The sequence below is a fragment of the Amborella trichopoda genome, chromosome 6 (assembly GCF_054954075.1).
Source record: "Amborella trichopoda isolate Santa Cruz 75 chromosome 6, AtrichopodaSantaCruz75HAP2 v2.0, whole genome shotgun sequence".
Classification (NCBI taxonomy): Eukaryota; Viridiplantae; Streptophyta; class Magnoliopsida; order Amborellales; family Amborellaceae; genus Amborella; species Amborella trichopoda.
Window position 1 is genome coordinate 44,483,086 of NC_142341.1, and position 13,229 is coordinate 44,496,314.

Genomic DNA, 13,229 nt, shown 5'->3' on the forward strand with positions numbered 1-13,229 from the left:
TCCGAGGTTTTAAACAATCAAATTAAAACCCACCTCAAAACATTTATGGTTTTGATGCTCAAATATCATCAAATTAATCATTTCAACATTAAGATATATCTACATGAGAGAAAATATAGATTTCATGTTTTGAAAATAATGTGCCATGTAACACATTTTTTTATTGTGAATTTTCAATATTTTCAGATTTTTATAGATCTACTTTATCTACACTGTTTTTGCATATTTAAATTTTATAACTAATATATATATATATACTATTTATAAAAATTTCAAATATTGAAACTACATTTCTTTGGCACTATTTGAAGCCTCGGCTCCAAACAAACCGTACCTTTTGTCAAATACCCATGTGCCCTTGTGATATTTCTATTTAAGGGACCATCTATGCAATCCCTGCAAGTACTCCCACCAAAATGGCATCAGTTCCCCAGTGGTTGGAGAAGGCAACACCAACTTCTTTCCTCGGATTTCTTCTCTTTTCTCTCTCTTCAATTCTTTTGTTTCTCTCTCTAACTCGTAGTAAGAGAGAGAAAGGCACCACCGCAGAAGCAAAGCTGCCTCCTGGCCCCCCTAAGCTCCCCTTAATAGGCAACCTCCACCAACTATCAAAGCTTGCGCATCGCTCTCTGAGAGACCTAGCCCTAAAGTATGGTCCTCTCATGTTCTTGCAGCTAGGTCAAGTCCCAACCCTTGTGGTGTCTTCTCCTGCCATGGCCAAGGCAGTCATGAAAACCCATGATCTCTCTTTTGCGAGCAGACCTCATCTCACCTCGACCAAGAATCTGCTCTACAACAGTAGTGACATAGCTTTCTCTCCCTATGGCTCATACTGGAGAAATATGAGAAAGATCTGTATCCTGGAGTTGCTCAGCATCAAGAGAGTGGAGTCGTTCCGGTTCGTGAGAGAGGAGGAAGTTGTGCGCCTGATGGAAACGATCGAGACGTCGAAGGGTACCGTGAACCTTAGCCACCTCTTCCTTTCTCTCACCAACAATATTACTGGTAGGATCGCCTTTGGACGGAGCTATGACAAGTTCTATGTGTTGCTAAATGAGCTACAGATTCTATTGGGAGGATTCAGCCTTGGTGATCTATTCCCATCTATGGACTGGATCGATGTGCTTACCGGAATTCAGGCACGCCAGAAGAAGAATTTTAGGGAATTGAATGCTTTCATCGACCTCGTGATAGAGGACCACCTTCATCCTCGTACTCGAGCTTCAAACCCGGAATTCAAGGACTTCGTTGATGTTTTGCTCGAAGTGCAGAAGCAAGCTGAACTGGATTTCCCTTTCACTCGGGACAACCTTAAAGCGGTCATCTTGGTACCTTATCTCTTGCTTTTGTAGGGGACTGATCTCGATCTGAAACTCCGATTTTGGATCCTATTCAGATCCGGGTATGGGTACCTTATCTTTCGTTTTTGTAGGGGACTGATCCGGATCTGAAACTCCTATTTTGGATCCTATTCAGATCCGGGTATGGATCCAAAATTTGGATTTTAAATCCGAATCCGGACCCAAAATTCAGGTCCAAATTAAAATTCAGATCGGATTTGAGAAAAGATGGATCTGATCCTACTATAAGCCATTTTTTTAGATTATAAATTGTAATTTACATATATAATTTATTTTAAAAACAACATATATAAAGAGTAATCCTGATCCAGATCTAGATCTGATGCATATTATTCAATTCTAGATCCGAGATCGTGTTTGGACACAGGTCCTAATCTGATTGGATCCGGCCCCTATCCAAACCGCTCTCACCCCTACTCTATCTTTCTCAACTTACAGTTTTCTCTTTGTAGGACATGTTTGCAGCTGGAACTGAGACCAGTGCGACAGTCCTAGAGTGGACAATGACAGAGTTAATGAAGAACCCCAATGTGATGAAGAAAGCCCAAAACGAAGGGCGAAAGGTCGCCAATGGCCGACAATATCTCTGCGATAACGACCTTTGCGAGCTTGAGTACTTGAAGCTCGTGATGAAGGAGAGCATGAGACTGCACGCACCAGTCCCCTTGCTCCTGCCACGAGAGTCTCTAGAGAAATGCAGCATCAATGGCTATGAAATCCCAAAGGGAACTAAGGTGATCATCAACGCATGGGCCATAGGCCGGCAAGAGGAGGCTTGGGTGAACCCGGAGGAGTTCAGACCCGAAAGGTTTATCGAGTCTTCCATAGATTATAAGGGTCAAGATTTCGAGTTGATTCCTTTTGGGGCAGGTAGGAGAGGGTGTCCTGGCATAGCTTTTGGTGTGGCCTCTTTCGAGCTTGCTCTCGCCAATCTTTTGCTACGTTTTGACTGGGAATTGCCTCGTGGGATGTGCCCGAATGACATTGACATGGCGGAGGAATTTGGGCTCACCATGCACAGAAAAGTTCCCCTCTCTCTAGTTGCTATTCCTCACCACCAACTCGACTGAGTTCATTATTATCATCATCCAAACTTTTGTTCTTATAATTCGGGGTTGGTTTCATGAATCTTAGTTTTTCCGTTTGCTTGAGTTCAAAATCACTATCATTAGACGCTTGAACTGTAAAAATATAATAAAAGCTTAGTTAAAGCATCATCATCCAATCTTTATTCCGATTACTTGAGGTGGGCTACACGAATCTTGTTTTTTTTTTCGGAATTCAAAATCAATAGTATACATTTAAGTCGTAAAAATATAATAAAAAAATTTTAATTGCAAAATATGTGGGTTGTTTTATTCATGTGTGCAAGCACGGGTGTATGTGGCCGTGTATCGCAGCACTAGGTCTATGTGCTCCAAAAGAACTGTCTGTCGTCAATTTTGTTGACGGACCGTCCAGAAGTCATTTGGACATCTGCATGGATATAGCGGAAGTTTATCTTTAGTTGCCTTTCTGGCCAATTACTTGGTTATAATTGAACTTTATCTTTACCTGCCTGTTTAGTCATCAAGATAAGCTCTTCTAAATAGTCATGATACTTTGTAAAATGACCAAGTTTACAATAATATTTACGAAGGCCTTCCTTTTTTTTTTTTTTTTTTTTTTTTTTTTTTTTTTTTTTTTTTTTTTTTTTTTTACCATCTGTAAAACTGCGCCATTGGCAACAGTATACCAATAAACATAGTACTGAAATTTTATCCTTGAAAAGTAGTATGACAAGTAGATGTGCCATAAATTTAGGCACATTTATAAAATACTTTTATTGCCTAGGCTGAAAATAAGACCTTCAAAAGGGGTTTAGATCAATTTTTATCTTATTTTCTTCTTCTTTTTTTAAGATATTTAGTAGTAAGAATGGAACTTGAAATGTAATATCATTTGACATCAACTATTAGCCTCTCAAGTGCAATTCCTCATCGTCATCATTGACAGAGTTTTTTTTCAACTAACTTCAATTGGCTACACGAATTCTAATATGTTATTATGCTTTAAAAGAGCCTAGGTCCTCCATAATGAGACGAGTGGAGTCAACATCAGCAGAGGATTGTCTTACTTATAGCAAGGGATTGTCTTAGTTGTCTTCCATATACCGTATAAAACTAGTGTATGACAAACTTTTGCATACAAACTGCCACTTAAACATCTTCAAAAACTAGTGTATGACAAACTGTTGCATACAAACTGCCACTTAAACATCTTCAAGTAGAAGTAGGTATTGATTTAGTTATTCAGACGAATTGTTTCCCCTTCCAAATTGAAAATGATTCCTCGTTGTTGGTTCAGGTTATACAAGGCAGCTGTAAATATCCGTGAGTATTTCGCACTAAAGTTGTTAACTGCAAGTTCAGACTTGAGAACTTTCCATGATCCATTTACCATGTTTTTCGTGAGGCCAATATGGTGGCCGATGCGCCACTTAAAAAGGTTACATTTTTCGCAGGCTATCATTTGGGCTCGAGGCCTCCAGACTTTCTACACCTACCTATACTTCATGATGTGGTGCAACTTCCCTATTCTAAGGTTGTATATTAGTATGATGTAATTTTTTCAATCTTATTAATAGAAACTGGGTAGGGAGCCTTCTCCCCCACTGACTTACGCAAAAAAACGTATGATTTTGAGAATGAGATGGGGGTTGGGGTTGTAGTGGTAATATCACTTGTATTCCAACAAAAATCTAGGCTTTCATTCTTATCTAAAGAATTTAAATACCACTAATGATACAAAAAACATATAGGTGCTTGTCATCCCCACAAATTTCATTTTCAACCAGAAAAGAGTGACCACCTTGCACAAAATTTTCTCTTTCAACAGTTAAAAGAGTGAAATACGAAGCGTTAGATTTGTTTATTTTATTTTATTTTATTTTATTTTATTTTAACGTTAAAAATATTCGCTTCTTGACACGCGTTAAATTTACTTGTCAAGAAGTCGACACCTTTCCTACGCAGGCAAAAGGCCTGGCAACGCTTGTTCTTCAAATGTACACGTAATATTCAGCATGGGGACTAGTATGAAAGCCTCTTCAAAAATATTGTAAATTACGAAAGCTTGTTCAAAAATATTGTAAGCTTGTTCAAAAATATTGTAAGCTTTCCTACGTATGAAAGCTTGTTCAAAAATATTGTAAACTATAAATAATAGAGCAATAATGCAAAGGGTATCGACGCTATATTTTTGTGTTTATATAATTTGGTGTTTCATCGCACCTAGGTCCGAGGCTCTAAACCATCAAAGTTGGGCGTGTTTTTAAATAGTATCAAAAAATATTTCAATATTTGATATTTTTGTGAAAACCTGAAGAAAAAAAACAATTTCATGGTTAATTAAAATATTTTAAGCGTAAAAAATAGCACATATTGAGCAGATCTATGAACAATTGAAAATCTTGAAAATTAACGGTCCAAAAATACATTACAAGATGCATTATTTTCAAGATTTGAAATCTTTTTTTTTTTTTCTGCCCAGACATCTCGATATTGAGATGATTAATTTGAGGATTTTTAGGCATTGAAACTACCTCTTCTAGTGAATTTTTGATGTGCGTCTTAATTTGATTATGTAGAGCATCGCCCTCATATAAACGTTTTCTATATAGTATAGTGTAGCAAGAGTTTAGGTTAATTTGATGTTTGAAATGTCAAATCGCCCTATAAATAAGATGGTTTAATTTTTTTTGATATCAGACTACTCGATGAAAATTAGAAAAACAAAGTAATAAAATAATAAACAACCTATCATCGTCATCAGAGTCTTTTCCAACTATTTGGGATCAGCTACACGAATCCAGATCCACCATTTTGCTTTATAAAGGATCATACTCTAGTGAAGTCATAAGTCCCCATATTTTTTTTCATTATTTTCAATCATGTCCTTTCAAGCTTTTTCCTTGCCCTTTTTTAGCCCTTCACTTGAACTAATTAACACATCCTAACAGGTGTTCTGCTGAGTCTGTACTACATAATAACCAACCCACCTAAATCTACTTTCTTTCACCTTATTGCCAACCTACCAAAATCTAGTTTCTTTCATCTGATCACCTTTTAGAGTCACACCTAAGTTATCTCAAGCGAATTTATTCTGATCATTATCCCTTCTTGTCTTATCATTCATCCATCTCAACATTCTCATCTAAGCTACATTCATTCCATAAATAGGTTGTTTCTTAACTGCCCAACATTTCTCTTCATGAAACAAAGCTGATCACACTGTTATCCTAAAATAACCAATAATCCCATATTTGAAAATCAGACAGATAAATTTTAAAAACTAAAAAATCAGTGCACCTAAAGAACGTGAAACTTACATATCAATGGGTAATTTCGGTAAAATTACCCAATCCCCAAGTAAATTTCCTTGAGAAAATCTTTCAAAGCGATCTCTCCTCTTGTCTTTCCATATATATTAATACTGGGTTGCGAAGAGGTAACTCTCTGTCTATATATATCTCTACAGCTGTATTAACTATTAATTACCACGGATTTTTCTCTTTTCAACCGGATGAAAGTGAAACAAAAGAAGTCGACACCTTCATACATGCAAAAAGACCTAGGTTACACTTGTTCTTCTAATCAACGTGTGAAAGATTCAGCACTTGGGGTTTTTTTTGGTTAATTTAGTGGGGAAGACAGGCTTCTACTTGTTTTTTCAATAGATTGAGTAGTTACATTTTAAAGGTGTTAATTGGGGGTGTCAGTATTACGAATGGAGTTACATTTTGAAGGTGTTAATTGAGGATGTCAGCAGTAAGAATGGAAACCACGACGCGGTAATTGGGTGTGGGGATGCTACCACCACGACCTCAGCCCGTTTCCTATGTAGCACTTGGGTTAAAAACTTTAAACTACACAAGCAATAGACTGTTGAGGTGTTTTCGTTTGGCTCCATGGGATAACAAATCTAGATTTGAAATTAAAATCTTATTATATCAAATATTTGTTATGTTCAAACATGGTTACTCAAGTAGGACTTATTTGAATGGCTTCAAATGATTATCAAATTATGTAAATCTCATGTTTGGATCATCTTTTTGTATAACGTAGTTTGCTATTAAGGGTCGCTTGGTACGGGAGAAAGTTTGAAAGCAAAATATTTACATGAAAAATATTCACATATGCAAATAATTTACCGAAAAAGAATATGTAAAGAAAAGAATACATAAGCATGCTTTTTCTCATGTTTGCCAAACACAATTAGAAACAAGAATTCAGAGAGACAACACATAGATAATTTCTCTTTTTAAAAGGTGGAGTACCAAAAGTGGATATTGTGGTGAATTTTCTGAATGTTATGTGGCAGACCTCATCAACGGCGACACACATGGGGAGATGGATTCCACCAGCTAGTAGATGTATCAAATTAAATTTTGATGGGAGTTCCATTAGAAATCCTGGGGCAGCCGGTGTCGGTGTTATTTTTAGAGATGCTGATGGTGTGATTATTTGCTGCTATTTTGGTCCGTGTGGTTATGCCATAGCTAATAAGGTGGTGTTGTTTGCCCAATTGTGCTGTTTAAAGGTCTTGAAGGATAGGTTTAATGGAGTTTGGTGTAATGTGGAAATGGGAATCTCTCAAGGTGCTAAATTGATGCAGGATAATTTGGAGGCCTCCCTGGTATCTTAGATCGATACGGTTGAAAATCATGGATGTTTTATCGGCTTTGAGGGTTGATTTTCATCATGTGTATAGGGAGGGCAACCACGTTGCTGGTTTTTTAGCGAAGCATGGAGTTAATAGTTCTCAGCTGATAATTAGTGACTCACTAACATTGTAATTGTAATGTTACGTTATGTATTATCAATAAAGGCTGAATGATTTTGACAAAAAATAATAATTTGAGCTAATTTCTCTCTAAAAAAATTAAAATTTAATGGAGTCATTTGCTCTAAAAGTTTTGAGAGAGTCTCTGTCTAAAAATTTGAAATTTTAGATAGTTGATAATTTCTCTCTCAAAAGTTTTTGAGATAGTTACTGTCTCTAAAAATTTGAAGTAGTTTCTCTCTCTAAAATTTGATATAGTTTCTCTCTAAAAATTTAAGATACTTTCCCGCTCTAAAATTTAAAATTTAAGATAGTTTATCTCTCTAAAATTTTTGAGATAGTTTCTCTCTAAAACATTTTAAGTAATATCTCTCTCCAAAATTTTAAAATACTTTTTCTCTCAAAAGAAAAATGGATGAAGTTTCTATAAGGCCTAGGCTTTATGAAAATAAAATAAAGCCTCACCTCAATTACTGGTCCGGAAAGCAATTTTGAAAAGAGAAATATCTATAATGGATCTAAAATCAATTTTCAACACCAACAATTTGAAACTAAATATCACAATAAAATTTGAAACTAAATATCACTTTGTTGTTGATGTAGTGGAAGATACAAGAATTTTATTACAAAAAAATCATACTAATGACAATCCAATATATATGTTGACTAAGACCTTTGGGAAAAGGAAGTTTACTTGGTACATAACTTTCTTGGAGCTTGTGGCTACTTGATGATTAGTAATTGGTTAACAGTCATTTTTTGGAGTAGACTAATTAGAATGAAAGTATGTTTTTAAATGGGAGAATGCTGACAGTTAAGCTATAATTTTTAAAAAGGATTTACATGATTACAATGCTTCATATTATTAGGGATATGAAATCTTTTAGGCTAAGGAAAGATCATGTGATGCCTATGGGGAGTTAGAAAAGTCATCTTTTACTCTAAAAGGATAGGGGGAGAGAAGCTATCATGTGGATTACTCTTTTGCCATTTTCTCTTTATAAAATAAGCGGAAAAGAAAGAGAGTATGCATGCAAACAAAAATAGAGGAAGAGGGTGAGTTCTTATAGCCTCTTGGGTGGTTGTTCTAAACAAAGAAAATCCTATTTTAGGGCTTGTGATAGCTTGTAAAGCCATATATTTTTCACACTTGTATGATGTTTTTTTATTAGTGGATGAAAATTTTGTTGTCTTGTGGATGTAAGCAATTTGCCGAACCACATAAATCCTAGTATTTTGCTCTTGTAATTTTTTAGAATATCCTTTTCCGTTTCATTTTTTCCAAACTTCGATTTTTCTTCCTACACGAAAAATTCTATATCTTTAAAACCCCTAAATCCTTCTCTAAAATCCTGAAATCTAAAATGGTGAGGCTTCCTCCGATACCAAATACCTTGAAAATATGCGAAAACGCCAAAGCCATGCACCTTGAGCTGTGCTTTTTCAATCCAACAAAATTTATTTTCTGTCTCTCTCCCTCTCTTTCTCTCTAATTCCCCAAAATCTCAAAAAAACATTTATGTCCAAGTCTTTACTCTTCTTTTGAAGAGAAACCCAACAAATGACGTCTTATTCACGAAGAATCCAACACCTTTCGCTCTCTGACGCCCCTTCTCCTTACTTTCAATCACCCCCATCAAACACTCTCTCTCTCTCTAAACACCAATTTTGATAAAATATTAATAACAGAAAATTTGTTTTACGTGGGCTGGAACACACATCCATCCCATGGATGCAAATAGGTGGTCCATTTGAAAATAAATGTAATTAACAGTTCTAATATTTTTTTTAATATAATTATTATTTTTAATTTTCCATTTTTTTTTATATTCTTGATCTTCATGTTAAATATTATATATTTGTTAAAAATTAGAATCAAATTATATTTAAAAACTAAATTTATTGGCAAGCTCACATTTCTACAATATGCTGGCTGGCTGCATAGAAACCTATGTCCTTAACAAAATCCAAGTCCACAATGTCGACCTTTGTGACTGGGATCCCCAATTTTCAAGCTTTGTACAACAACAAATCAGGCAAGCTTGCCACAAATGTGGAGCTTTTTAGGTAGGAAATTATGGGGTCTAAGAGAAATTGATAAGGCTTCTTCGATTCAAGCTTGGATTATAAGATGAAGTATACTTGGTTTTTACAAGTATAAATTTATGAGTGTTGTGGATAAAAGAGAATGGTTTCATGGGCATTCTTTCTCTTGTTTTCCCTCTCTAGAGGCCAATCTCTCAATTTTATTTTTTTTTTAAAAACAGATATGTGCTTTTTTTTTTCTTTGTTTCTTCCTGTCTCTCTCCAGGCCACTCTCTCTCATAACCCACACGTCAAAGATGTAAAGTATATTTCATTTGATTCTTATAAAATAATTTGCTCGTTTTTAAGCTTTATTCCTATGAAATAATTTTGATTATTATTAAAGCATTCCGGGCTAGGCCCGAAAATATTTCTTGGTCAGCCAGGCCTGCCATCAGGAACCGAGCCCGGTGTCAGAGAGGAAATGACTTTCCACGCTTTTAGTTTGCATCCCTCTGAGAATAATGGATGAATAGGTCTTTTGTCGACATCATTTCTCATGCCACAAATTCCGCTTATTAATGGACTTATGTTTTGGGTGAGTAAGTGGGAAGAGGCCCTACCATTCCTAGGAATTAAGCCTAAGAGGTTTGCAACGCCCTGACTAATTAAGCTTAGGTTGTTTTTGAAAATTTTAAGATAAGCTCTCTATCGAATTTTATTTTATTTTTTATTTTTTATTTTTCTTTTTGAAGGTGAGTCAGTAGGGAGAGGGCCCTACCCTTAAAAAGTGATAGGTTACTCAAGATTTGTAACCCTATGAAACTCAACAATACTACTGCCGAAGCGCCATCCATGAAACTATATATTAATTTTCGGAGAGAAAATAAAAGCATATCATAATTTTCTCAATTTGGTCACAAATTGCTGAACAGGTGTAATACACGCGTTTGTTGCTCTTCACAGAACAAGAAATTGCAGTCATGTTACCCCAAATGGGACAAACACATTTTTATCTGCAAATAGCGGTGACAGATGGAGCAGTGGGTCAGCACATGCGGCCCTAAAATGAAATCAAACCCTTCATGTTCAATGTCTTCATACCTTCATTAGCTCGTTTCTTGAGTTGTTTATAGCTGGGAGTGGAGTTTTAAAACCCACCAATTCGGATAAGAAATAGCCGATCCGAATTGTTGAGAATTGGTATGGACTGAGCCAATTCTATGAAGGTATCCGTACCACTGGCCCCATCTCCCTCGGGTCAACAATCCCCTTTTCATATTTTTTTATTTTATTTTTTTAAGTTTATCTAATGATTTTTAGATCCCCATATCCCCATGTCACCCCATAAAATCCTATTATATTTTTTTTATTTCTTTATTTTTTAATATTTCCAAATAGGCCATCCCTATAAACACCCTATTTTATTTTTTATTTCTTTATTTTTAATAGTTTTCTAGATAGTTGATTCAAACAAATCCATATTGATCCAGAATCGTTGATCCGACACAAATCTAAGTGGACGATCCACCCCATTGGTCTGGATTTTAAAACAATAATTTGGAGCTTGTTGAACTTGTATCTAGATACAATTGTAACGATACACTTACGGATATGAGTTTGCATAAGGTTGTGTATTAATAATGGTTTTGAAATTTTCTTTCACATCTAATTGTGAAATTTAAAGCTTTGAAAATAGTATAGATGGAGCAAATCTATAAACAATTGAAAATATTGAAAATAGACGATCCATATAATGAACTATAAAATGTAATATTTTCAAAACTTAAAAACTATTTTTTTTTCAAATTCATAAAAGTCCAAGTTGAGATGATCAATCGGAAGGCTTTTTAGGGTTAAAACAACCTTTTCTATGATCAATTGGAAGGTTTTTTAGGGTTAAAACAACCTTTTCTATTGAGTTTTTAATGTGCACCTTCCTTTTATAGTATACGTTAAGTTTTTGACGTACAGCTTACTTGTATAGTATTATAAATGTGCAGGAAAAGATGGACTCCAATAGAATGAGAAATAACTTACACATTTCAACGAACAAATTCGTCCATTGAATTTTATGATACATGATACAAAATACTCCAAAAAAGTATGCAGGTTGAAAAACGTTCCATCCGGGCCTCAAGGCATTTACAGATACAAAAAATGGAAAAATATACAGAAGAGTAGAAAAGTGGCAATGCGGGGCGCATAACCCCATATACCTGATTGTAGACAGGGACGCTCCCAAATTCCCTACTCCTTGCCTTGAGTGAATTTCAGATATCAAGTAGTTCTCTCTTTTTATCCACACATCATAGAGACAGTCATACATGGGGGTTTATCCCTCTAGATGTGTAAGAAAAAAATTCGCAGCCAGGGATCAGTTCTTTCTCCATTGCGTGAGAGGCCTTTTAGAGAGGAACAATTGTTTCATGCGGTTTGGACCGCATTTGTACAATATGCAGTCCAGATGTAAAAAGCATCCATTTTAAAGAGGAATGTAAATAGGTGGTCCATTTAAAAAAAATTGTAACTGATGGTCCAAATATTTTTTTAATATAATTATTATTTTTAATTTTCAAAAATTATTTATTTTTTCACATTCACGATTTTAATGTTAAAGATAATATATTCTCTAAAACTTAGGATCAAATTATATTTAAAAACTATATTTATTACCAAGCCATCAATTTGTACATGTGCGGGCTTGGCCGCGTGCTAACCGCGTCCTTTAGAGAGAGTTCAAAATGATAAGCATGAGTACTGCAAAGCTTATCCACAAAATCAAGTAATTGAGTCCCCCATGTCATGAGATAGTTAGTTTGTTAGACGTTATGGGTTTAAATTTTATTTAAATTTAAATTTCCTCCGAAAGTGCTCAAATAGATAGACTTTGGTCATATTTAAATAAATTTTAAATTTGAAGTCAAAACGATTCCGTTTTAACCCAATCTTAACAAGAGAAAATCTAGGAAATCCGTTATTACTATGGCTATTGATGAAGATTGTCTGCCGGTTTGAACATGCTCCCCTTCAGCCGATTGCCACTTTGTGATGCATAGTCTTTTGGACATAAAATTTTGCATGAAAATTGAGGACTCAAGTAGGAAATCTAATAGTCTAAATCTCACCTCAAATGGGTACATAATGAGGAAGATGTGCCTTGTAGAAGTCAACCCTTTTATACTGCAGATCTGGGCATTGCAAGGTGAACCACTTTCACCGCAGGAAAAATATTGACTATGGGGATTGAACGTCTTATGGAAAAAGTCTTCAAGAACATCTCAACTGAATTTGGCGTCAGAACTACTCATATTTCAGGAGTAATAAGGGTTTATGGAAGTGTTTGTGAAAATTTCCCAACGGGGGATGTGAGAAAAAATTAAGAAATCTATTCAATGGAGATTGTCAAGGCAATTATGGTGATTTTTTATCAAGATGGAGATTGTTGGGTTTAGTGAATTATACCCACATTTTTTCTAAACATTACGAGTATTATGGTGTAAAAAAAAAAAAGGACTTTTCTTCAAAAACAAGAAAGTGATATCTGTGTAAGAGAGTCAAGGAGACATAACGCTGATCTTTTTTAGAGATCTCCAAGAAAGAGACGGGTCTCCAAGAGAGAGAGTGGCCTTCTAAAGAGACGCGGTATTTCCATGAGATTTTGTATTGGTAAAGTTTCCACTTCTCAAGAGAGAAAATCTCTCGGTTGCTCTCAATGTGCTATTTCAAATAACAGATAGCGTTGGGAAAGATGAGATCGATTGATGGTATTATCGGTTGGGAGAGCAGGTTTAGAAGCGAAGATCAACTAGGTCATTTGCCAATGTCTAAAGAGAGGTACATCTCTTGTAATCCAAAATATTAATATTTATTGAGATAGTAGATTTCAACTTATGGAGGCCATGGATGTTGCTCTATGGGGTGAGCCCCGTAAAATGTGTGTTGTGGCAGTGTGTTTTTTAATTGTTTATTTATTTATCGTACTTGATTTATAATTGTATTTATCTTTGTAGTTAGCCA

General features: G+C 35.3%; 1 protein-coding gene across 4 annotated transcripts; it reads left to right on the forward strand.

The window, feature by feature from the left end:
- Window positions 1-274: 274 nt before the first annotated feature.
- LOC18442730 (desmethyl-deoxy-podophyllotoxin synthase) lies at window positions 275-2,578 on the forward strand. Of its 4 annotated transcripts, none has more exons than XM_020672555.2 (2): window positions 275-1,328; window positions 1,814-2,578. In XM_020672555.2, exons 1-2 carry the CDS (start codon window positions 417-419, stop codon window positions 2,429-2,431), a joined length of 1,530 nt encoding a protein of 509 aa, XP_020528214.1. In that variant the 5' UTR covers window positions 275-416; the 3' UTR covers window positions 2,432-2,578. The 4 variants fall into 4 exon arrangements, 3 of the variants coding, with proteins under 3 accessions (XP_020528214.1, XP_088724678.1, XP_088724679.1); XR_016056741.1 differs by having other exon boundaries at window positions 281-1,402; XM_088868552.1 differs by having other exon boundaries at window positions 1,263-1,402.
- Window positions 2,579-13,229: the final 10,651 nt, after the last annotated feature.